Source organism: Pinus tabuliformis, chromosome 1_1, assembly GCF_031772625.1.
Source record: "Pinus tabuliformis cultivar Carrire ecotype Pingquan chromosome 1_1, CPIR1, whole genome shotgun sequence".
In the NCBI taxonomy this organism is placed as follows: domain Eukaryota; kingdom Viridiplantae; phylum Streptophyta; class Pinopsida; order Pinales; family Pinaceae; genus Pinus; species Pinus tabuliformis.
Window position 1 is genome coordinate 563,624,588 of NC_142297.1, and position 27,451 is coordinate 563,652,038.

The 27,451-nt window shown below is 38.7% G+C and overlaps 1 protein-coding gene and 1 pseudogene across 9 annotated transcripts in view; both read left to right on the top strand.

Moving 5' to 3' along the window:
* LOC149214389 (uncharacterized) overlaps nucleotides 1-19,582 on the top strand; it is a 229,267-nt gene extending 209,685 nt beyond the window's left edge. For 3 of the 9 annotated variants that reach the window (XM_089392286.1, XM_089392291.1, XM_089392290.1), the window contains exons 10-12: nucleotides 3,205-3,474; nucleotides 17,007-17,366; nucleotides 19,007-19,582. In XM_089392286.1, coding sequence (XP_089248412.1) covers nucleotides 3,205-3,474; nucleotides 17,007-17,315 — 579 coding nt within the window. In that variant the 3' untranslated portion in view covers nucleotides 17,316-17,366; nucleotides 19,007-19,582. Of the gene's footprint in view, nucleotides 1-3,204; nucleotides 3,475-17,006; nucleotides 17,367-18,611; nucleotides 18,787-19,006 lie in introns of those variants that run through there. The other 6 variants (XM_089392292.1, XM_089392293.1, XM_089392288.1 and 3 more) reach the window with 5 other exon arrangements.
* A 3,387-nt stretch (nucleotides 19,583-22,969) lies between these two features.
* LOC149214390 (short-chain dehydrogenase reductase 2a pseudogene) lies at nucleotides 22,970-23,350 on the top strand (annotated as a pseudogene).
* Nucleotides 23,351-27,451: the final 4,101 nt, after the last annotated feature.

Genomic DNA, 27,451 nt, shown 5'->3' on the forward strand with positions numbered 1-27,451 from the left:
CACTAAGGCCTTGCTAATAAGCCGCACTCCAGCTTTGGGGTTAATTGGTAGAAAAAACTCAATTAATTATTAAGCGCTAAAAAACACGAAAAATATTCCAAATAAAAGAAACTCCCTAAAGTGAACTCACTTGATAACAAAGTCCTAAGCTACCTAGGTCTGTTACATGACTTTATTTCATCATGCTAGCATCACTTCACAATATCCCTACAGGGCTTGCAGAATATGAGTACAATAGAGAAGAAGAGAGAAGAAAGAGCTTAAAAGCTCTAATGATATGTGAGCTCTGTAGGTGGAAGAATCCTCCGACATATCCTTAGGGCATGGAGTCTTCAAGTGTGCTTCAATGGTCAATAGGGTCATGATAAAGGAGTTCAACAATCAATGCCACTAACATCAAGGCACATAGAGGGCTTGGTGCTCTTGATTAAATGTTGGTTCCATAACCTTGTACATGAAAAAATTCAATGGAAACATTGCAATCCCCCCAATCCTGAAATCTTGAAAACTGTTAAGTCTGCTGGATTTTGAGTGGGTTCTGAAATTCTATTTTCTCCATATGAAATCCAATGTGGTTGGAACCACTCTCAAACATCCCAAGTCAATTAATGGTAATGTTAAAAATTTAAGTAAAATGATGAAATACCTTTTACTTGAAGAATTTGACATTACCATTGATTGCATAGCGTTAGTTGGGCAATATGGTCAAATACTATGCTTCCCCACTCATAAATTATTCTATTTTTCCAAAAAAAATTGCATTCAAAGGGTCGTTTGTAGCATTGTATGAAACTAGGCGGTTTAGTGAAAAGTACTGAACGTGCCGGTTCCATACAAGAACCAGCCAGTTCGGTATTGAAATGGCCTTTTTTGGTCCATGACACCGGTTTGGACCAATTTTCCCTTGAAAATGGTCAGACAGACCAGTTCAGTCCGGTTCTGATAACAGTGCTTGTGAATGTGAAACAAAATGGACTGAATTTGAAATTCAATAATGATTTTTTAGTTATCGATGAAAGTAAACGTATACTCAATGATCTAAACAAAGGAGTTTCCACTTGATATTGCTTATAGAAATCTATGGGTTGCACTTGACTCATGTTGTATGCACAATTATCATTTGAAAATTGACCACATGTGCTTTATTATTTTGCCTACTCAATCTGCATGGTTGTGACAATCATCAAGGTTGTAACACTTACAGTTATTCCAATTTTGCGGGACTTCTGTTTTCTTATTAGTTATAAAACCTTTTTATATCAAGTAGAAATTTCTCTTAATGAAACATTTTTGTATCAAGTAGAAATTCCCCTAAATTCCCACACTTTATTCTTGGCATGTAGTTCAATTCTAGTATGCTCACAAATAGGATCTCTTTAAGTCTCGCATTCATTTGTCGAGATTACCTACCATCATAAATATCCAACAAGCATTTGTTGTCATTGTTATATCTGGGGACAACATCTACAATGGTATTAATCATGGTCGCTGGGACAGCCATCTCCTAGTGTTCGACAGACTCCTATGAAATAGTACAGGATGCAAATCTGGTTTACACACCACTTGTCATTGCAAAATGATTAATAGTTCAATTTTGAATTATATATATTGCCATCATTGCAAATTAATTAATAATGCAACGTTGAATTACTTGAATTTGAATTATTTTCTGACACATGTAGTGCTATTAATGTTTTGAAGAAGGGGTTGATGTATAATGAACAACAGAGTCTAATGAACTCATGTTAATAATGCCTTCGACAAGTATGCTCCATAATCTATATAACGTCTTCCCTCTCCACCTTTGGTTTTGTCCTTTAGCTTCCATGTAGTATCATGCCATATCAAAAGTTGGATTTATTTGTCCAACCATTTGACATAATTGAGACCCCAAAACTCTCCCTATTATGATACACATTACCTTAGTGCTGGCCTTACTTGTTGCCAATACAACATCCCTCATTTTCTCATAGTTGGGGGGCACAGTTAGTGCTGGCCTTTCTTGCTGGCCAATACAACAGCCCTCATTTTCTCATAGTTGGGGGGCACTACTTTTGGCCCTTGGGGCATTGTCTACCAAATTTCTGATGATCTTCTTCGAATAAGGAGATATCCAGAGATTGAATGCCAATCTGTCTGGGATGAAAATGGGCAACTGATGCTTCATTGTTTTGCATAGCTGTAGGATACCATAGGTGGACAAATTAGCATCCTTGTCTAATTTGATAGGGTGGTTTCATGTTGTTACAACACAGTCTATTTCAGTCTAGGAAGGACAAGTAGCCTTTTTTTTATTTTTATTCTCATGGTCATTGAAATGTTTTTTGTCTTGCCCTTTCTGAATGAGGGGTTTTTTATTGTAGAATTCCATCTGTTCTAAACTTCTAACTTGCCAACCCTACATAAGTTCCCTCTCGCTTATGCAACTGATCTGGGTTTTTCGAAGTGCAATAAGGGAAAAACCAAACCCTTGATTTAGTGGATAGGCCTGCACCCCCACCCCATTAATGAGCGCATTTAACTTCCCTCAACCTAGCTTCAAATGCCTTTCCAGCTTTCTCCGATTCTTTTGATGATGTTTATTTTGAAATGGGCAGGGGATTTATTTTGAGGTGTTTGAGGTTTCCATTCTATTTCTGATGATTGGAGAGGATAAAATGAAGAAAACTTGAAATGTTTAAAAAAAATTACCACAATAAAGGTAACAAGAGAATATTTCAAGTTGCAAGTCCCAAATCTGAAGAAATGTCCTTTTGCTTATGAACCCTCTACAGAATATCTGGTTTGAGTGAGTATCTAGCTCCAGGACACATATAAAACCTATACATTGAAATTGATGAGAAATTGTCATTTGTTGGCTGAAACGGCCAGTTGGTTATTGTCTTCAAATAATCTTGAAATAACGTGAGAAATACCTATCCTTCTCGGTATTGTATGAAGTAGAATGTCCATTTTCGATACTATTTTTCCCACTCTCTACCATTTCTTGGATTGTTTCTTATAAAAATCATGCTAGGCCATATTCTCTCTCTCTCTGTCTCTCGCTATATATATATATATACACACATTGTTCTGCTGACATTTGACATGGTATTAATTTCTTTCTTGATATAGGATATCTTTAGATTCTTGATAAGTTGTTTTCTTTTCGTATGTTTTATTTGGGTGCTTAGCTCTGTTCTTGTTTCTCCTTTCTGACACCAGGACACAGTTATGTCGATAAACATGGAGGACAGAATAGAAGATGCTGTTGGGTTTATAGAACGTCTGAGTGAGCATGCATCTTCAACATACCTGGAGGCAGAGAAGTTTTTGACTGCTGAAAGTGAAAAACCAAGCATATCACAAACTGTATCCTCTTACTTGGATTTGATGTTCAGTTTCAACGAGGATGAAACTGAGTGTAAAGAAACTGTGTCTTCTTCCCATGACATTGTTGGAGATGAAAATTCAACGGACCTAAGTGATCAACCGGTATGCTGGCGACATCTAATGGTCTATTTCATGTTCAATTTAAGTGCTTGTATTCTACATCCTCTTTATTGATATTTCTTATACAAGACCTTGTCTAAAGTTATAACTTGGTCAAAGTTTCATGCTTCCATCATCTTTGGATATAGTTTATAAACAGTATATGATGAAATCATCAGTTTTTGTTGTTGTCTAGTTTCTGCCAACCAATGTAGAGTTAAGCACTGCTAGAATAGTGTTAATACTGCTCTCTCTTGTTTACTTATTTATTTATCAGACTTTAAGATAAATCGTTGATTGCTTACTGTTTTCAGTGTCCATGATAATGTTGCAAGGCTTCAGTGCCTTCATTTAGTATCGAGGATTCCATATAAATTTTGAATCACAGGAACAAAAACATATTGCAACTAGGATGCACATTAGAATTTCACACCATCTTGAGCAAAGCATCTCTAAAGTCACTTTCTTATGCAGTTGACTCTTTTAGCATCATCTTAGAAGTAAGACAACTTGCCATGGTGGCAATTTTTGAACACTTACTAAGCCACATCTTATCTTTTGGCACACCATGTTGCAAAGATATTTATTAACTCATTTCCCTAGGCATTGTTATGCGAAACTTTTCCAATGTGAAGCACAGACTTGTTTTGAAAATGCATCATATATTTCATTAAAAGTAATTTGCATGTACCTCAAAGAGTAACATATCTGGTCCCATAGAGTGGTCACAGCAGGTCCACTTTCTGCATAAGAGAGCTAGTGTATTTGCATTTGTTGTTCCAACTGAAAGAGAATCTGTCATTCAGAAAGCAGGCCATTCTGCAGTGATTTAAATATCCAAATCTGATTTGAATGTTGAAACTTCTGCCAGGTGAAGGATGTTGTTGCATTGTAACAAGTTTCATGACAACAATGCTTCCATGAGAATATATGGCAAGTCCATTTTTGGCAGGTGTAGCTTTGGCAAATTTTGCACTTTTTGTTTTATTATTTGGACTGACTTATTTCTCCTTTCAGTCTTTTTTGCAACATTCTTACATCCTTGCCCCGATTCTCATTAAAATACCTGTTGTAGTTCAAACATCCAAAGAACCTTTGAAGCTGCTTTTTCTCCAAAATTTGATCGGGAAAGTTCTCTGAAGCTTTTAACACATGTTCATGCAATGCATATTCTGTAAGCAAAGATGATCAAGAACTGGTAAGCCTTCCTAAGGGATTTGTCTTGTAAACATGGGTGGGTACCTGTTTAAACTTCGATGACTCTTTCACCCAGTGCTTGACAATGTCTCTAGTGTTCACATAGCTATGGTGGCATAGAAAAGTGAGTCCATGCGCTTCACTGACTTGGGTAAGTGATACATCTACTAAAATTTATCTGCCCTAAAGATGGCAAGCTCTCCCCCGCTGACACTGCTCAATGTCATAGTTTGCTCATTCGTATGTGAGACAATCCAACTGATGATGTCTGCACATGAGAAGTCGGGGTACCTGCATGCAACCTTGTATAACCCTGACCGCTAGATGCTAAGATACCTGCCGGTCCTCTAAATCTGCCTTGAAGTCCTTTGCCAAAGTGTCTTTGATCTGCTTCCATGTCAGTGTTGTTCCCTTCTCAATGAAGAACTGAGTATCTGCATATACTGGTAAATCCACTGATATCTGCTCAACTTCTTCCCAGTACTACTTTCGGCGATTTCCTTTGATGCAGCTCTCTTGGATGCCATGGTAACTGTAACTGCTAGAGAGATGCTCTAGAACAACTGTACCTGTGGGACAAAGAGGACACTCATGGAAAGCAACTGTTAGCTAAAAGCCAGACTCATGATGGGAAGGATTGTGCAATTTTAACTGATAGGGGTGACTGGATGACTGTGGGAACTAGGCATTGCGCAGTCCTAGTAGTCAGTGTGGGAGCTTGATGAGTGGAACTATGCAATGCGCAATTCAGTCTGGGCCAAGCCCTGGGAGAGTGGCCAAGTTGGGAGATTGACTCTTGGAACAACGCAGTGCGTAGTAGGAGCCAGCCCAAGCTAGGCTCTGCGCAATTCCAAAAGCCAAGCCAAAGGCTTGAGTCTCCAGATTGCACAGAGCTAGTTGTGCACATGAAATCCGAGCAAAGGGGACCTGGATCTGCCCAAGGGGAGTGAAAAACAAGCAGATCTGAAAGATGGTGTGATGCTGAGTGCAAATCTGACGAAGTGTTGATGCATGCAGGTGAAACAAGTGTAACAATTGATTAAACTGAAGGAAAACAAAGCATGTGAAGAGAGTCGCCGCAACAATGACCGTTGGTGCAAAAATGGGAAAACTCATGCGACACTTGGGAAAGACTATCTATAACTTGAAACAACACTTTTACAAGCTAAAATGCCAGCAGTCGTGTAAAGAAACAAGTGAAACAACACTCACACATGCTAAACAACAAAAAGCGACAGAAATAATGGCAAAAGACGAGAAACTCAAAACTCACCTGGACAAGCAACGACGATCGCACCGAAGGCTCCTTGATCTCCTCAGGAATGCTAGAGCTCCAAGATCGAGTGTGCAAATGAGCTCTAGCAGCGTCAATTAAATAGATTTGGTCAAGTTAGGGTTTACGCATGCCTAAAATCAAGGAAAAAGTGACACTTGGCGAAAGTTTCTAAAATTGACACAAGTGCCTCCTTTGGGTTACTAAAAATAGTTCACTATTTTATAGGGATGCTTTTTTTTGTGCTTTTTTCGAGAAAACTGTCATGCATTGCCCGGGAGGATTGCACAGTTCTGGGAAGGATTGTGCAACTCTTTGGCTCATGCACTGCGCAATTTCTAAGCACAGTGGTGTCTGCGCAATTTCTGGGCTCAGTACTAGGCTGCCCTGTTGATTTGTGTAGCTTGGGATGTACTTTAAGCCCTAGGTTTTACAATTTGAAGGGCAAAGCACCACAAGGGTCACTTGTGGGCTTGGAACCCAAGCATGGGATTTTGCACCCATCGAGATTTGGGTCAAAACTATGATGAATTTGAGCTTGGGAAAATTTGAGGTGATAGAGTTTGGCGAGCCGATTCCAACGCTCCAAAGATCACTCAATTCAAAGCTCTAGAAACAAAGTTATGAATTTTTGAAGTTGACTAGTAATTATTGGTTTTCAAGTCATGTAGGCTTGATGTAAATTACTTCGATAGAAGGGTCTCTTCATGAATTTGATGGAGCCCCTCTTTAGGCTATAAAAGGAGGGTGAAGAGATGCCATTTGAATCATCCAAAAGTGCAATACAAGAGCTTAAGAAGAACTCGGTCAAGGGAGTAGAAGGACCATTGAGGATGCAACAAAGAGGCAAGGACAACGAGGCAGTTGAGGACTGTTTTAGGGCTCATTGAAGGGTATTCGAGCTGCTATTAGAGGGTCGAAGAGCTAGCTTGAGGGCCGAGTTTCAATAGAGGATAACACAGGTTTGTGGGGCAGCATTAACACGAGGTATCTCTGTTTTCGTGTGGGCCGTAGGTACAGGAGGTTAGCTGTGGTAGGCCACAGGCCATACCACCTCAGAAAGGTACCTACACTGGACTGTTTGAGGGTGGTATAACCCCAGAACAACAACACTAAATCAGGGCATACTCCCTTGACTAGCCCGTAGTTAAACAACGACTGTCTAGGTGAAGTAAGGGTTGTTGCAACGAGTCAATGCCCTAACTAGGGAAAACAAAACTATAGACTTGGAGCAACATTTGTATCTTGTATTGGGTCAAAGATTTTACTTGTTTTGGATCATTCTAGCAGTTTGTGAGAGCCAAGTGCTAGAGTTGTCTTGGATGTGAAGAAACGATTAACTAGAAGCAGATCTTGCAGTGATGTGATTAGGTGCCATTGATCTGATTGGAGGGTAGTGTGTTGGCTACCCAAAGCAGCCTTAGAGCAGCAGACAAGAAGGACGTTGTTGGTGCGTGATTGGGTGAAGATTGCAGCCTTATGAGTAGCTCTTTGATGGACGAAAGAGGCTACTAGAAGGTAGATTGGAGCTTAGGTATTGGCCAACCTAGAGAGTAGTTTGATGAGCCCATGTACATGCAGTAGAAGCGACTTGCAACATTGATTGGAGGCAACCCTCTTGGAGTCTCGATGTGTAGTGGCTATGATGGACTAAGGCATTACTAGTGAATAGTACGGGAGCGAAGGACCGACAGGACAAGATACAACATTGAAGTTGCAACGAAGTTTGTCATTGTATCTTGTATACCATAGGTTGTTGTATTATTCAGATTTGGTTTAATATAATGAAGATTGGGATTGTACAATTTTGTTAAAAATCGTGTATATTTGTGCATATATGATTTACTGCCTTATATTTCCGCTGTGCAAAGTAGTTTATGGTTGAGATTCTTGGTTTGGTAGCGTCAGTGATTTTAAAACTCTAACCTAGACCCAAGGTCGTGGAAATTCAACATGGTATTAGAGCGTATATTAGAAGTAAGTAAATCAGAGTTGTGCGTAGCGAAGTACAACGTGAGAGGGAGTTGGTCACATTGTAAGTGAAGGGCTTACTACAATGTCAAAGTTGCAAGCAGGTCTCCGGTATGAGGACAGGTTGGAGGGGTTTCCCAACTATAGTCCTTGGAAGGAAAGGATCAGGTTGATCTTGTAGGTCAACAGGCTCTGGGAGTTCGCCGAGAAAGAGATCAAGAAGCCAACCGACCCTAAGGAGCTGGAAATATATGAATATTTGGATGCGAGGACGAGATTGATCATCCTAGATGGTGTGAAGGATGCCCTAATACCTCATTTGTCCAGGAAGAACAATGCACATGAGATGTGGATGGCTCTTCAGAATTTGTTCCAGAATAAGAACGAGAACCGGGTACTGGTATTGGAGGATAAGTTGAAGTCCACCAAGATGATAAAGGGTGAAAGCGTGACCTCGTATCTGACGAGATTGTCTCAGGTCAAAGATGAGCTTGCTGCCATCGGTGTGTCTACCTTAGATGGAGATATGGTAAGGATTTCCTTGAAAGGGTTCACTAAGGATTGGAAGCCCTTCATCAAAGGGATCGTTTCCAGGGAGAAGCTTCCAAACTGGGATAGGTTGTGGGATGACTTCATTCAGGAAGAGTTGCGAGACGAGGATCTTCATCTGAAGAAGAAGGCTTCAGATGATGACATGGCACTTGCATCACGAATGAAGGATAAGCAAAGGAAGGACTTAAGTAACGTCAAGTGTTTTAACTGTGGCGAGATGGGTCATTATTCGTCGAGATGTCCGATAAAGAAGCAGGGAGATGATGAGAAGAGGAAAGGAAAGGAAAGTAGGCCGCCGTTGTTGCCACTTTAGTTGAGAGAGATGATCTCTCCAGGAGATTGGAAGAGGAGGACTTTGCTATGTTTTCTCATTTCTCGCAATCATCAATGACAAGACTCAGGCCTAGAGGCTCTAAGTCCGATGGGATTGTACTCGGAGTTAGAGAGCATGGTGTCCACAGGTTGACGGGCAAGCTTGTGGATCATGGAAAGAAGCAGGTGGAGCAGGTGCAGGTTCCAGAGAAGTAGGAGCGGGTGCAGGTGCAGGCTTCAAAGGAGCAGGTATAGGTTCCCGAGAAGGTCTAGGTTCTAGAGACTCAGAGGGAGTCTAGTTTGAGAGGGAGCTTGCAGATTCAGAGGGAGACTCTGCAGTCTAAGAAGAGCGTGTGGTCAATGAGGATGGATGGTACGTGGACAGTGGTGCAACGAAGCATATGACAGGGTTACAGGAGGTTTTGAGACTCTAGCTAAATGGGACTCGAAGTTGTACATGGTGTTGGGCGACAAGAGTAGGAGATCTGAGGATCGTGTGTTGTGCCATTCAATATGGAGACAGAACGTGTGATGTGGGTCCAGGATGTACTGTTTGTACCAGGACTCATATATAGTATGATTTCCATCTTGATGATCGAGAGGAAGGGTTTTGAGGTCTTGTTCCAGGATGGGAAGGCAAGACTCAGGCCTAGAGGCTCTAAGTCCGATGGGATTGTACTCGGAGTTAGAGAGCATGGTCTCTATAGGTTGATGGGCAAGCCTGTGGATCATGGAAAGAAGCAGGTGGAGCAGGTGCAGGTTCTAGAGAAGTAGGAGCAGGTGCATGTGTAGGCTTCAAAGGAGTAGGTACAGGTTCCCAAGAAGAAGGTACACCTTCCCGAGAAGGTCCAGGTTCTAGAGACTCAGAGGGAGTCTAGTTCGAGAGGGAGCTTGCAGATTCAGAGGGAGACTCTGCAACCTAAGAAGAGCGTGTGGTTAGTGGGGAGCAAGGGTGCTCCTACAACAACCAGAAGGAATCATGGAGAGAGTGGAAGACGTTACAGGATAAGAAAAATAAGCAGGGTGCTTCCAGCAGTGATAATGACCCTTCTGAGAAGGGCGTAGTTCACCGTACAGGGATTACTGCGATTGTTAGCACCAATAGTTGGGCTAGTGTTGCAAGTAGCGATGACGATGAGTTACTTCCTAGTCTTGGAAGTACCTCCCTCGCTAAGAGGGAGTGTCGATTTGTGTAGCTTGGGAGGTACTCCAAGCCCTAGGGTTCAAAGTTTGGAGGGAAAAGCACCACAACAGTCACTTGTGGGCTTGGACGCAAGCATGGGGTTTTGCACCCATTGGGATTTGGGTCAAAACTATGATGAATTTGAGCTTGGGAAAATTTGAGGTGATAGAGCTTGTTGAGCTGATTCCAATGCTCCAAAGATCACTCAAATCAGAGCTCTAGAAACGAAGTTATGAATTTTTTAAGTTGACTAGTAATTATTGGTTTTCAAGTCATGTAGGCTTGATGTAAATTACTCCAATAGAAGGTCTCTTCATTAATTCGGCGGAGCCCCTTTTTAGGCTATTAAAGGAGGGTGAAGACATGCCATTTGAATCATCCAAAAGTGCAATACAAGAGCTCAAGAAGAACTCGGTCAAGGAAGTAGAAGCTCTGTTGAGGACGCAACAAAGAGGCAAGGACAACGAGGTAATTGAGGACTGTTTTAGGGCTCATTGAAGGGTATTTGAGCTCCTATTAGAGGGCCGAAGAGTTGGCTTGAGGGCCGAGTTTCAACAGAGGATAATGTAGGTCTGTGTGGCAACTTTAAGGTCAGGTATCTATATTTTTGTGTGGGCCGTAGATACAGGAGGTTAGCTGTGGTAGGCATTAACCGATACCACCTCAGAAAGGTGCCTACGCGGGACTGTTTGAGGGTGGTATAACCCCAAAACAACAACACTAAATCAGGGCATATTGCCTTGACTAGGCTGCAGTTAAATAAAGGATGTTTGGGTGGAGATGTAAGGGCTGTTGCAATGTGTCAATGCCATAACTAGGGACAACAGTACTATAGACTCAGAGCAACATTTGTGTCTTGTATTGGGTCAAAGATTTGACTTGTTTTGGATCATTCTAGCAGTCTGTGAGAGCCAAGTTTTGGATTTGTCTTGGATGTGAAGAAAATATCAACTAGGAGCAGATCTTGCAGTGACGTGCTTGGGTTCCATTGATCTGATTGGAGGGTAGTGTGTTGGCTACCCAAAGTAGCCCTAGAGCAGCAGACAAGAAGGACGTTGTTGGTGCGTGATTGGGTGAAGATTGTAGCCTTATGAGTAGCTCTTTGATGGACGAAAGAGATTACTAGAAGGCAGATTGGAGCTCAGATATTGGCCAGCCTAGAGAGCAGTTTGATGAGCCTGTGTACATGCAGCAGAAGTGACTTGCAACATTGTTAGGAGGTAGCCTTCTTGGAGTCTCGATGTGTGGTGGCCTTGATGGACTAAGGCACTACTAGTGAGCAACAGTGTTGTGAAAAGCGCGATCTGGATTAAATCGGCGCGGGGAACGAATCGGAAAAAATCGTTTGGTACAAAAATCGTTTGGTACAAAAATTTCATTTTTTTTCAATTTTTTTAATATCTAAACCATCTACAACATAAAATAAATACATTGACACATAAATATGATAAAAAAACTAATATATAAGATGTTTAATATCATTTCTAGCGCTAAAATCACACATAACATTGAATCATGTCCTGAATAGTAAGTCCTGACTCATGAGTCCCAACTCAGCCTCAAAATATCAACAAAAAATATGATAATGTATCTCATCATGTCATAATGTCATATACAATAAAATGAAAGTCTAATCCTATTGATTTCCTCTACCCCTCTTGCGAGAAAATGCCACAGCTTTCCCTTTCCCTCTAGATGTAGATGCTGGTGCCCGTGTTGGTGGAAATGGCAGTGGAGTCTGATGTGCTCTAGAAGCTGAAGAACTAGAAGTAGGAGCTATAGGAGGTAGACCACGTCCTCTACTGGTGGTAGTGGTAGCCCGGGCAGGCGGTGTCACCTCCTCCTCCTGTTCCTCCTCCTGCTCCTCCTCCTCCTCCTCCTCCACCTGCTCCTCCTCCTCCTCCCCCTCCACTACATCTTGCACTAACCAATCATCAGTAGAATCCATGAGAGGCCTCTCGGCCTCAACCCTCCATGCAGCAGTGGTGTCAATCCCATCCAATGAGATGGCATCCACATCAGGTGTCCTCTTCCCTCCGCGCACGCCACTGTCCAAATGAGCAACTGAAAAACCAAAAAAAAGTTTATAAAATCGTGCTGCCCCGACCCCGCACGATTTTTCAGTAAAAATCGCGATTTTTTGAAAAAATCGGCAAAAAAAAAGTAGGCGATTTTTTCGTATAAAAATCGCGATTTGATCGGCAAGCTGAAAAAATTGCAATTTAATCGCGATTTTCACAACACTGGTGAGCAGTACGGGAGCAAAGGATTGACAGGGCAAGATATGACATCGAAGTTGCAACAGAGTTTGTCATTGTATCTTGTATACCATAGGTTGTTGTATTATTCAGATTTGGTTTAATATAACGAAGATTGGGATTGTACAATATTGTACAATTTTGTTAAAAACCATGTATATTTGTGAATATATTTCCGCTGTGCAAAATAGTTTATGGTTGAGATTCTTGGTTTGGTAGTGTCAGTGATTTTAAGACTCTAACCTAGACATAAGGTCGTGGAAATTCAACATGCCCCTCCATGACTACGCATTTCCAGAGGTCAAAGCTCATTAGCAGTCAGGATTGCACAATTCCCAACAATAAGGCCATTTGTCCTCAAGAATTACGTAGTTCTCTGAGGCAAGCCCAAAACTGTTAAGGGACCAAGTCAGGAGATCGGCTTGTGGGTTAGAAAATGAACTAAGTGAGAAAACACAAGCCAAGATGAAAAGAATAAGCCTCAGTTAAAGCACAAGTACCTGGATTAGTGCAAGATGAGCTGCTGTGGTTTAAAAGGAAGGCTCCAAAATCGAAGCATAGGCAAAATTTAGGAGGGTGGTTATAGCTGCTACTACAGAAGGGAAATTGCCTTAAATAATTTTGGCCAGATTTTCTTGCTGTTTGGATTGCCAGTTGGGCATCCACAGATTGTACTTAGAATTTCACTGCTGCATAATAATAAAACCCTCCTCTGCTACACTGGTTTTCCCAAGTTGGGTTTTTCTGGGGACATTTGTCCACAAATAATGGTGTCATTTTTATGTGTGTGCACTATCTTTTTGTCAGTTTCCAGCACTATTATTTCCACAATATTTTATTTGTGAAGGTTGCAGTGTGATTTATTCAGTATTTGCTGTAGCAAATAAGCCAATGGATTAGTTCAGATCAATGTTGTGAACATCGACATCGGGATAAAATCGGCAAGGGTTTGGAAAACCAAATCGTCGTAAAAATCGAAAAAATATCGGTGAAAATCTGCTCACATCGGGAAAATTAAGATACCATTAAAAAGTTAGCATAAAAATATAGGTAAAAATCGGCAAACATTGGCTAGGCTAAAAATTGTGATTTCGAGATAAAATCAAGATGTTATCGAGATGTTCACAACACTGGTTCAGATTGCTTGTTTGGTGTACCAAAATGGCCCTACATGGTTGAGTAGCCTACTAGATGCGACAATGTTTGAGTCAACAAGAAAAATTCCTTTTTTTTTTTTTGTTCTTTTCTTTTCATAAAAAAAAAACTTAAATCCTAAACCCTACCAACATCTTGCACTGGAAGACTCATTTTCCTGATATAGTTTGACCAAATACGCTGGCAATTAATGGTAATGTTAAATTCTTTTCCTTCATCTCCTTTCACTTAAATTTTTAAGATTACCATTAACATTACCATTAATTGTTTTAGGATGTTTGAGATTGGCTCGAACGTCATTGGACTTCATATGGAGAAAGTAGAATTTCATATCTCATTCAAAACTCAGTAGAAAACAATTTTCAGGATTTCATGACTGATAGGATTGCAACATTTTCATTGAATTCTATCATGTATGAGGGTATTGAATTAGCGTTTAATTGAGGGTATTGATTGTTGAACTCTGTAATGTCCTTGGCAAAATGTGCTCTTCACCTAGGCGATGAGACCAAAATCAATGATTAGACATGTTAAGCTTTTCCTACCAAATTATATGGCTTGGATTAGGTAGGTTTCATCAAAATATGGTGGTGTTGATTGATGTCCCTGGAGGAATGAGGTAGAGGCAAAGGCTAGACAAGGTGCAGAGGGTGATGCTAATGATGAGTATCTCGATTCCCAATATAAGCAATGGTGGATCATTGCTTGCCATTTAATTTATTCATAATGCTTTCTTTCAAAATGTCGACAATTTCTTGTAATCATGGTTTGGATTTAAAAAATATATATTTTTCATTAAATATTGAATATTTTACATATTGTTTAAATCAATCGAGTCATTGAAATCAGATTGGTCTGAGTCATTTCAAGTTTGAGTCTGAATTGATCCTCAATCGATTCTGAGTCTGAGTCCGAGTTTTAAAACATTGAGATTATATGAACCACTTTGATTCATTACATTAGTTTAGGAGCCCTCATAGGGCACTTCCTCTGCTATGTAGGAATGATATGATATAAGCCTTCGGCCACAAGCTTCTCAGAACCTATCTGATCTTGGCCTTTGGGCACAAACTTCTCAAAAGCTATCTGATCTTTGCCACTGGCCATATGTTTGATCTTGGTCTTTGGCCAGATTCTAGCTAGCATTTATTGACCTCTAAAAATGAAGAGGAGAAAATTGAAAAAAAGAAGTTAATATTTGCAGACAACTAAAAACTGTCAACAATGATAGGAATTATTTAGTGCTTCACATATGATTGGATTCTTGGTACTTGGTATCACATTATTATTTATATGTATGGAGATCTTTCTGTTGAGACTTTAAGTTTCCTAGTTTCATGGAGTAATTTAGAGCTCTTCTCCAATTATGTCTATTGCTATGCTTAGTTGCTAGTTTTTTGGAGCTTGTTGAGCATTGATCTCCTAGTCTGCTAGCTGAGTTTTCTTAATGTAAATCTACATACGCATGTTCTTTGTTTAATGAAAATCAGTGCTTTGCTTAATAAAAATCATGAGCAGAGTTCAAGATATATGGTGCTTAACACAAAATTTGACTGTTTTTAATTAAACAAAGCAGATGCTTATGTAACTTTACACGAAGAGATCTCCCTCAACAAACTAGGAGATCAATGCTCAACAAACTCCTAGAATCTAGCAACTAAGCATGATAATAGAGATAGTTGGAGAAGTGATTTAGAGTCTCAACTATTCATGAGACTAGGAAACGGAAAGGTCTCGACAATCAGAATCTAAGCAATGATAACACAATACAACTAATAATGTGATACTATGTACCGGGAATCCAATCATATGTGAATCACTAAATAATCCCTGTCAAACACCAAGAAATATGCAATATTGTTAGCAGTGAAACAAGTCACCATCGTAATCAGATGGGTTTCATGGCCACTTGCCCTGGCAACCAAGGAAGGTTAGCTTAGATGCTGAGAAGCGTAGAAGAAAACACATACTAGCTTGTAACCCAGACGTGCCCATTTGACATGTTGGTTGGGAAAGAGAGGACCACTTTAAAGATGGTTCTCCTCCTTGTCACGTTACTTTTGTTTTGTAAAGCCATGAATTCTACAGAGCCAAGTGAAATGCCAGATGAGCTTATGTCTGGAAATAATCATAATGAAATCCAGTGTTTGATGAGTTAATGGGACTTTCAATGCTCATGGTAAATGTGTATATGCTGATATAACTCAAGAGCGCTGTGCTTAATGTTCTTTGTAAGAAGTTCTTTGAACGGAATTGCTCTTATGGTTCTCTGACCATTTCATGATTTACAGTCTTATTGGAAAGCTTCAATCCACTGGTGCTATAGGTGATTGCTTGTAAAAATATATGGCTATGTTAATTCAAGAGATTGTACCTGCAGACTGCAGCCCGTCGCACAGACTGAACACGTGAAGGCTGGCTGCTGATTTTGATGATTGAAATTGGAAACAGAAACTTGATGATATGTTGAATGTTATAATAATCACTAATGATGATGACAATGTTTATGCTGAGTTGATGATGATGATTTGTTTATGTTGAATTCATGATGATGATTATGTATTTTTAGATATAGAATCTAGATTCTAAAAGATGAATGGTAATATGAAATTCTTTTTTTGTCATATATATATATATATATATATATATATATAAATGCACCGCTTCCTTGCCATGTTGTATCCAGATTTTTTTTAAATTTGCCGTATCCGTTTCAAACCCTGTATCCGTACCCGTTTCATTGCAGCTTAGGTTTGCTTGTGGAACATTAGGGGTTGATGGCCCACAATTTCTTTGAGAAGAATTGGTGCATGCATACAGCAGATAGTGTGACACACTAAATGTTATTACTTTAGATAATATTATAATCTTTGTTGAAGTCCAAAAGCTGAAAGGATTGTTGGGTTCTTGAGCTTTTTGTTTGGCTCAACGGGACTTGAATAGAATGTATAATATAGGAGAACTGCGTGTGTAAAACCGTTAAGCTCTTACTTTTGTGGTGGCATGCTTCATATTTCTATTTTCCTAGTAGGGAGGCAGTGCTTGAAGTTTTTCGTCTAGAACATTTCTTAATATTGATTAGTGACAGAGATGCAATGCACTGAAAAATAATATAAGCTGTATAACACTTTAAATGGAGTTGTAAAGATCTGAAGTAGCAGATATTGAAAAGTTGTTGGTGGGGGTTTTCTGTGGAGCTTAAATAATTCAAGTTACCAATAAAGTATTGATTTGTATACAATGATTATTCAATCAGAACCCATATTTTTCTGATGATAACATTTGGTTTTCTTCCAGTTACAAAGCAATTCCCTAGAAATGAAACATTTAATGGCATAAATAGTGTTTGCTTGCAATTTCAAAGGAAATAGACTACTATAATTAGTCCTATTATTTAGGAAGTCATCAATTACTTGGATTTTAACAGAAGATCCCTTTGATAGGAATGTCTTACAGCTATCATATTAAGACTCCTTTTTGAAGATTTTAACAGTTAACTATTATGAATAACATGTTTCCTTTCAAAACAAGTAAACTTCTCACGCAAGGTATCTCACTCTTCAAAATTTCCAATGAGCTATTTTACCCTTCTCTATACTTGCACAGTTTTGCTGACTGACTATTTGTTATGAAGTTAAAGCAGGTAGCTAAAGCGAAGTCCAAGATTGGAATTTTAGAAGCGAAAAATGCAGATTTGAGGGCAACCTTGGAAGCAGTGAAGGAACAACTATTGCCATATGACAGCTTGATTTTGTATCCGACCTATGCTAAGAAATTGATGGCTTATCCTCTATCTCAACAGCCTATGATAGAATTAGCTATGAAGGCTAATTTCTACAAGATTCGGCATGAAATACAACAAAAGACTAGGGCAACAATGGCAGTACCAACAGGACGATCACCTGATAAATCTGTAGGCGAATCACCAGAGCTGCAGAAATAATCAGTGTTGACTGATGAAATTTTTGTACAATATAACCCTAATGCTGATCATGTAAGTTTTAGACTTTAAAATTTAGAACCAATAAGAATCATGCTTGTGGCTTCACATTCATTTCTGTAATTCATAATTGACACATAATATGGTGTAGATTTTAAACTATCTTTGTAGATAAGCTGTGTGGAACCCTTTCTGATCCTTGATGACAATTATGATGTTATATCTTTTGTGGGGGTAGATGATGACATCAGTAATGGAAATATGCAGGGCCATCTACTTTTCTAGTTCTAATGCAGGGTAACGAAACTAAACATTTAAGTATATTATTTGTTTATGCTTTTCTAATCCAGTTGATTGAGGACCCTGGCAAATTTCTGCAGCTTTCAATGCTTGTGGGCAACACTGTTTTCTCATGAATATGCATTATGTTCTTCCTTTATTTCAAAATGCATTTGATATCTCATTACTAGACAGAAGTCATATAAAAACATGCCCACTTACTTTGTCTCCTTCCTCGAGAGAATCTACATCTTTCCTAAAATGCCCATCTTGGCTGAAACTTGCAAAGCTAACACTGATTTAAAAGTTGGTTGTTTGCTCAAATGGACAAGATTAATGACCTCATGAATGATTGCCCCACTCTATGTTTTACTTTTCAATAAGAAGTAAATACCCATCTATCTGATCACATCTCTTCCAATCTTCCTCCCTGTTGAATCATCCATTTATCTTAAAAGTATCAAGCCTTTTCCAATATAGAGGACAAACAAAAAGAATGATGTATTCCTTAGCATTTGATGCCCTTAAAGCTCCTACTATCCTGCATTTTCACATAACATGATTCCCCATTTATGCCTTATGGAAAACCGTGAAATATTGGTCAGTAGAGCCAAGATGATGTACTTGATCATTGACTGCCAGACTGTTATAAGAACCAACAAATGAACTACTATAGAGTTAAGTATGGGTCCTTACCATCTTGCCTTCTGTTGAAGGGCTGATTCTGCTTAAGACAATTGACAATAAAGCTCTTCAGTTCTGTAATCCATATATCATGACTTATCATAAGAACATTGCCAATCTTTACAAATAGTAATCCACAGGTTCTGTCCATAGCCTGAAGCATTTCAGATTGTTTCAAGGGATTTTTTTTTTTTTTATAGTTCGTTCATATTTTGGGGGATTAAAAGAAAAAAATCAATCATAGATGGAAAATGACACATAAACACTATATTTTTTTATCATTTAATTCTTTGGGAGGATATCTTAAAACATATGTTAACTGCTTTTAATTCACAGGCAAGAAAGGATGCGGGATATATGCATCCTCTTTGTGAAATCCTGAATTCATCTCAGTCCAAGGAAGTAATAAAACCTGCGGTTATTGCAGATTTTTAATAAAGAATTTATCATAACCAAGAAAATGCGTGTAGTTGAAGCAAAGGATGAACTGGTTTAGTGGCCATTACTTCTGGTAATAATGCAGAGTATTGCTAAATAGGTGTTTTTTTTTTTCATTAATATTTTGGTTTTAAGTTTTTATTTGTTAATATTATTATTATTATTATTTTTATAAGTTTATTATTATTTTTTGCTTGCTTTGTTCTATCACTTCATAATGATACAAGAATTATTTCTTCTAAATTTGTATCTGAAGGCGTATACTGATTTTGAAACGTTTTTGCGTCTTGCAGCTGTTTCAGTTGGAATCTCCCTTTAAAGAGTGGATGGTCCTCACAGCAGTTCGAGCGGGTCCAGACCAGGTGGAGTGAACGGATGTGTGAGTCCGAACCAAGAGGAGATGAACCAACTTATACATGGAATGACCCAGCCCTTCAACATATCTATGAAAGGAGTATCGCTAATGTGCCAATTACTTTCTTATGATTGCTCAGGTCTCTATTCTTGAAGACAACTATTCCAAGCTTGCAATACTGTAATTTTATGTAGCTCTTATAGGCATTCCACTTTCAACGTATATAAGGATGGACTTTTTCTTATTGGAAGAAATTCTACAATTGTATTCATGAACAATTCTTTGGAGCCTGCAATTTAAAGGCTCCACGGTCAAGATTCAGGGTTATCAATCATGTAAATTTCAACTAAACTTGTTTCTGTGACAAGAATATGCTCTATATGATTTGTCGTAGGAATTATTGGCTGAATTGCATATTTCAGCTATTGAAACTGTTAAACACTAGCAAAACAGAATTCTGTGATTGTGTGACGTAACTCTTTACCAGAAATCTGGCTTAAAGCTATTGCTTTCACCTTGTTAATACATAATTTTAAATATTTGTAATGCTCATAGCAAACGCTGCTAGCTATTAATTTGATCATATAGTTATTCAAAAACACTGCATGACTATTGTAATGGCTCAGGGATTTCGTGCTTTGGTATTTTTGATGACCACGTATCATTTTTCGTATTTTCGTGGCTACGTATCATGTTAATGTTGCACAAGTGAGATGTTTCCCGCCTTTCTCTGCTTTGAGGGAGAGGGGGTGGTAGGAAACATGCCTTTCTTTTTTAATGTGGGATTGAATTTGTAGTGAAATGGGCATTTCCCTGTACATTACATGGTCAGGGACATCAGTGGCATACTCTCTGTGAATGCCAATCCCTATGACAATCGAGTGATGTCCCTTCCCCAAATCAGTGTTAACATTTAAAGGAAAATGGAGAAAAGCAGTACAAAACCAAGTTATAATTAACCCAAACACTGCTAATCCTCAACCCATTAACATCCCCACAGCCTTTATATGTCAAAGGACCATTCTTTTTGCTTTTTTCAAACATAAAACTAGAAAAGTATGATTGGCAGCCCTAAAATTGGTATATCCTCTAGGAGATTCAAGTGACCTATAGTGAAGAATCAAGCACGCTTAGTTGGAGAGGAAGTCAAATTTTATCAATCTATGATTATGTAGTTAAGGATGGTTATTTCCACGATTCTATGTGATTCTATGTGTTGTCGCCCAAAGTGTACACCAAGGGCCACAATGCTCGAGACAAACACTGTCACTGTAAACTTTGTCCACTATGTTCTAGCTACCTCTTAGGCCAAGCTAAGGGGTAGTCCCTAAGGGGTGAAAGATGAATGATGGAGGAAAACTTGTTGGGAACTAACAAGTTCTAGGAGATGCACTGAGAGCTATCTTATTAACTTGACTTAAATTAGATGCAAGCAAGATTAATTGAGCAATGCTTAAATTTTAGACAGACCAGATTTAAAATTATAAGACCAGTGCCTTTAAATACGATGCTCGGAAAAAAAACACTTGCAAGATAAATGATTCACCAAGTAACAAGATGAAAAATGTCAGTGCCTTTAAATACAATGCTCAGAAATAAAAGACTTGCAAGATAAATGATTCACCAAGTAACAAGATGACAAATGTTGCTTTAGATGGATGATTGACTAACCTATATGAAATGTAAAATGAAACAAGATGTTAAAGATTTAAGTACTTAGATTACGATTTACTCTGAGCTAAACACTAAGTACTTTAATGAAAAATCCCAATTATGTAGATGTTCAAAATACTTTATTTAGGAAATGAAAGATACACAATTTACCACAATTCCATGAAAGAGTAATTAATAAAATGTTGATTACAATCATTTGAAAAATTCCCAAAACTAAATATGCAAGAAATATCCAATAATTCAAGTAAATAAATCCACGCTTAGAATTAATTTTCCTTTTAAACAATGAATGATCTTGACACTAGCCTAAGCTGCATATACCCCAATGATGCAGCCTAAGCCGCATATACCCACATTATGCAAATTAAGATTGCATGTCACACTATGTGTGTCCCAAGATAAACACCAATATTAATGGTGAAAACCCACTTTATCAAAGTTTAAGTCTTTAAGCGGAAATATATTCGGTTCTCTCTTAATCCTTATAACTCAACCCTTCGATTGATTTTATTAACGCGCAGGTCAACCATACCATGGTCTTCAGACTTTGGTTAAAACCCAAACTTAACCCATAATACATTAATCCCGCTTATTTCTATTATAATTCCTATACAATAAAAATATTTCATAACCATGCTTAAAACTTTACCTTTCCACCATTCCACAAACCTTTGCACATACATCGATGCTCTCCTTAGCGCGTTAAATCTCCGCTGTCGATCTCGTTCCTTGATCTGACGGTTATCGCATCACTCGATCATCAACTAACCTAGATGATCTCTATCGTTGATTTGCCCCGCCCAATCCAACAACTGTCGTGTCACCCGATTGCCACCCAGCTTGGTTGATCTCCACCGTTGATCAATTCCGCTTGATTCAACGACTATCGCGCAATCTCGCGTGGAATCGTGCACGACCAATATTAGGTCGAGAGCACGCGAGAAAAATGGTTTTCTCTCTCCATCGTGTGCTACGTGTTGGTCTCTAAGCTTAATCGCGTGAATTTTAGAAAGACTGCTTACCACCTTTAGAGTGCGCGAGAAACTGCATACCCTTTCCGAATACCACCCATGTGCTCAATATGAAACTTAAAGAAACTCAACTTAATAAAGGGTTATCGCTTAATCTCCGCCATTCATCCTCTTGACTTCATTTTGCGTGATTTACGCTTAGCCGTCTATCTCCCTCGATCTTGTTCATTGATCTGATGGATCCAACGGTTCCTGAACACTGTTACGTTCTTTTGGTTCTTAATGTGTAATCGCCCATTCGGTTTTCTGCCTGTGTATTTTTCTTCGCCTCACGATCTTCACTTGTTCTGATCTCGATCTCTGCTCGCCCCTTTATGCGTCCTTCACCTTCGCTGTAACATTAAAGGCTTTTTCCAATAATGTCTGTGTAAAACCATAACACTCTTCTCTGCACTTCTTCTCTGATTCTGCACACCTGCAACCTATGCTATGTAAAATTACTCAAGTTCACACACAACTTATAATTCAAATACACATCACACAAACTCAGAATCAAGTTATCTGTATTAATAAACAACATTTACACATGGATTTCTTCTCCGCTGCTTGATCTTCAATATCAGTGGCCTTTCCTTTCCTGCCCGTAGGCCTAAATGACAACCAAACAACCAAACAAGCCAATGACAACCGAAAACGAAACCCCAAATCTCTCACACAACACTACATGGAACTGCAAAATATAAATTTCCAAAATATATTTAAAATCTTCTTTAAATATAAATTTATTTTTGTCATTCTATCATATATTCTGTCTTACTAGGCAAACTACTGATTCCAAAGTTTCTCTATATTTTGCATCCGATTCTTCCTGTGTCATCTAATTGTTTAATTTCGCAATTACGCAATCTCGCTCCCCAGTCATGTCTGACGAAGAGGTTAATGCAACTGCTGCCTCTGTGGGAAATTTGACCTTGCTTCATGCATCTGAGCGACAGTAATATATTTTTGTTTTAGTTAATATTTAATTGTTAGATATTTTTGCTTTGGTTAATTGGTTGGAAATTTGGTAGGGACTTTTTGGAATTTTAATAGATAACAAATGATTAAACTACTCCTACAAGAATTTCTGGTTCGGTTTAATTTATTTTGGCAGCTAGATATCATGTATAACAACGCAAGAATCATTGATATGGTAAATGTTTCAAGGGGAGTGGCAGAGTACGACATGGAGCAATTCGACCGAGTTATGAGCGTCAATGTCAGGGGTGATGGTGGGTATTAAGCATACGGCCCGAGTGATGATTCCGAGGAGGAAGGGCTGCATAATCTCCATGGCCAGCATTGGGGGTGTTGTAGCAGGAATGGCAACACACGCATACACAACTTCCAAGCATGCAGTGATAGGGCTGACTAAGAACGGTGCAACTGAGCTTGGGAAATATGGGATCAGAGTCAACGCTGTTTCTCCTGATGCCGTGGCCACGGCTCTTACGGTCCGGTTCTTCAAACCAGGCGATGCTTCCGCTATTTCAACAGAGGATAAGGTCGCTGTTGATGCCTTCCTCAACACTGATGCCAACTTAAAGGGTGCGACTCAAAAAGAAGAAGATGTTGCAGAGGCAGGGCTGTATTTTTGACTCCTGACTGACTGATTCTCTATTTTTTTTCGCTTACATTTATACAAAAGGTTCTGTTTAACCAATTCTGGTTCAGATCCTTAATCTGCTGAACTAAATCCTAAATATCCTCTAAGTCCACTTTTAACTCTAGTAATCCCTAAGAATCCTCTCTAGTTTCACGAATCATGACACCACTTCCTAGTCTAAGACTTACAATTGATTTCCAATTCTCTCAATCTCCACTAATCACTCATGTTCTCCTACATTCGAGAACATTTACAAATATCCTCACAATATCTATTTAATTCCTATTCCAATCACCTAAAACATTAATAATTACATACATAGGAATCCAATTTCTTTGAAAACACAAGATCCCCTAAGTTAGCTAGAACATAATGAAATCGCTGAGCTGTATGTTCCTGCATCAGACTCCCAAGGTTAAAATAATCATGATCTCTTGATCATGTGCTTTCGACCTTTGTCTTCCTGGATCCCATCCTTTGTTCTGCAATTTGTCTTTGGTTGTTGCTATTGTTTGTTGTTGTTTTCCAGGTTGCCACACTTTATGTTGCTTTGCCCCACTAGTTATGCTTTCACAGTCTGCGACTATCTTTCTCTTTCTGCTGCTCCTTGGCCTTCTTATTGCTGTTTTCTTCTGAGGCACCTTCATCATCAATCTTATTATTCTTTCAATCTCTATGTCGAATTTATCTTCTGACTGATAATTACTTTGCCATTTGTTGTTGTACTCTGTCCACTCATCTTTAAACTGTTGTTTATTGTCTTCTTCTTGAAGTTGTTGGATCTTTACTACCGCCCTTTCATCCTTTCCCTCTTGTTGCTGTCCAAACAACCTCTGTTCAATATCTGTAAATTTACTTTCGAAAAGTAAATTGTCCTCCAATTTCCTTTGTACTTGATTCCTCTCAAACACATTACTATGTTGTTCATTGATTCCAGCATATTCTCTTTCCTCTTCTTTGACAACCCTCAGTAATTGTCCTTCACTTTCTTGATTGATTATGACAATCAATTTAACTTCTTCAAGCATGGTATCTTCATGCTTTTCATCTTCCTCATCAGTATGTCCGACCTAGCAACTTCCAGTCTTCTTCAGTTCTAAAACTGACTCTTCAACTTGAAACATGTTTGTCTCATTTTCATCAAATCCTGTATTCATAAAACAATTATCATAATTAAAAATATAAGGCCCTTTTACCTCTTCTTCCTTTTCTGGCGACATCTTAGTATGCTGCTCTGAGTTTTCCTCTTTTATCAGCGCATCAATATGCTGATTCTTCAAAGAATTTTCTAAAGGACTCTCGAAACTGTTAGCAAGTCTCTCTTCCACACCATCTGCTTCAATGATGTGTTTTAGCTCTCGTCCACTGTAGTGAACTCCTTTCTCTGCAATCACACTGTCATACTCTGAGTTTTCCAACAAATATTATGACAATTCAATTTCTCTTTGACACTTCATAAGTACTTCATCATCACTTATAATACCTGCATTTATACTCAATTTATTAGTTTGAGAATTACAAGGTGCAACAATCTCAACTGTTGCTTCACATATCAGCTCTTCAGACTGATTCTCATCTCCTTCTTTCACAAGAAATTGTTCCTGGATTGTAATAGCTTCAAACATTAATGTATTACTAAATTCTTTCTTCTGTAATAATTCACTGTTTTTCCCATTTAAAAGACATTTTCCATCCTTTTTTACTTCAGAGTATTCATCTTTTGAAAGATACTCTTCCATACTTTTGACAGCTTCAAAACACTGCTCATCCTCTGCAAAACCTTCCTTTGTAGTGACCAATCATCATATGTCCTTTCTCCCTTTGCTAAATATTTAGTGTAGACTTCTTATTTTTATCATCTTTCAGTAGATGTCCTTCTTCAATACATTTTCCTTTGCTCTCTCTGTGTAACCCTTCTTCAAGAGCTATCCTTGCCCCATCATCTGCATTAATATTCTCCTACATTTGTTCTTCATCAATAACATTAATCAAATTCATTAGATTATCTCTCTGAGACAATATTCCTTCGTTCTTCATCAAAATAAGATCTTGATTTTCCATCTTTATGACAACTTTAAATGACTATCTTCTCTCGTTGAGTAACTCATCCATCGACTCTTTTTGCTGTAACCAGTCAAATTCTTTCTCTTCTGAGAAATTTTCTTTGTCACCTTTCACTTCAAGATCTTCATCTATTCTGAATACATCTTCACAAAGTTGTTTTTCTCTTGCAATACTTGCGATTATACACAAACTATCAGTTTTAAAAACATAAAACCTTGTGGTCTCACTTGATGCTTCAGTCATCATATCTTTTTGTTGTCTTGAATTCTCACAATAATTCATAAGATCTTTCACATATCTCCAGTCTTCATCTTTAACAAGAACTTCACCCTGTTCTGTTTCACAAATGGAAACTTCCATTTCCAACTCAGCTTCTCTAAGTTTTTTCCACCAGCGAATTCACTTGCCTCTGCTGTAGCCTTCTCTGTAACTTAGACCACTTTACTGCTTTTTTCCTCAAGCCCCAACCTTGTCTTTGGTTTTCCTCTAGTATCATCCTTAATACATTGAGTTGTTCTTTTAACTCTACAATCTCCTTGTCACGATCCCCTTGACTCATTCTCTTGCCTTTTGCCTTGGCATCCTCCTTCACTTTTCTTCTGTTGTGGCCTTCCTCAAAACCTTAGTTACCTCTGTTATGTCTATCAGTGGTCATTTTCTTCTCTATCTTCATGAGTTCCTCAATCACTTAGTATGAGCTGCATTAAAGCCTCTGCAACAACAAGTCCTCCCTGCTGCCACTTACCACACCAAGCTTTCCTCTGTACTTGGTATTTTGGCAAGCACTTGGTTCTCTATTCTCTCGAACCTCTTTGAGCACTTCTCTCTACTCCTTTTAGGCTTCAACTCATTTGCACCTTTTAAGAACACAACTGTCCTCTTTATCCAACCTCTATTGAATTTCTTCAAGGTTCTGCTACATTCTATTTTCATTCAGAAACTCTTACCAACTTTCTTCATCCCTTAGAGATTCTATCCACATCCTCTGTGGAATTGCCTTTATGATCTTTCCATGAGTTGCAACAAAACCTCTGCAGTAACAAGTCTCCTTCTTGCTACACATGCCTCACTAAGCTTCTCTCCTCTGAGCTCAGTTTTTTGGCATCTCTTTGGTTCTCTCCTTTAGAACCAATTGAGCACTCCTTGCTCTAGGTTGCTGCAATCTTCTCACCTTCTTATGCCGCTCTCTTCAAGACCTCTGCATGATCTTGTTCTACCATTCACCTGCACTTTGAATGGATTGTTCTTTGTTTCCTTTGCATCTGCAAATTCTGCTACACTTTATCTCTGTGTGCCTACTGTTTGTCAGATTTAAAATCTGATCTCCTCTTGCCTACATACATACCTTCAAAACATAACTCTGTTCTAAGTTTTCTCAAAGAATTCTTACACACAAAATTTCCTTGTTCTGCTCTGATACCAAATGATGCCAACCTAAGCTGCATATACCCCAATGATGCAGCCTAAGCCGCATATACCCACAATGCGCAAATTAAGTTTGCATGTCACACTATGTGTGTCCCAAGATAAACACCAATATCAATGGTGAAAACCCACTTTGTCAAAGTTTAAGTTTTTAAGCGGAAATATATTCGGTTCTCTCTTAATCCTTATAACTCAACCCTTCAATTGATTTTATTAACCACGTAGGTCAACCATACCATGGTCTTCAAACTTTGGTTAAAACCCAAACTTTACCCATAATACATTAATCCCACTTATTTCTATTATAATTCCCATATAATAGAAATATTTCATAACCACACTTAAAACTTTACCTTTCCGCCATTCCACAAACCTTTGCACATACATCGACGCTCTCCTTAGTGCGTTAAATCTCTGCCGTCGATCTCGTTCCTCGATCTGACGGTTATCGTGTCGTCCGATTATCAACTAACCCGGACGATCTCTACCGTTGATCTACTCCGCCCAATCCAACGACGGTCGCGTCACCCGATCGCCAACCAACTTTGTTGATCTCTACTGTTGATCAATCCCGCTTGATCCAACAGCTATCGCGCAATCTCAC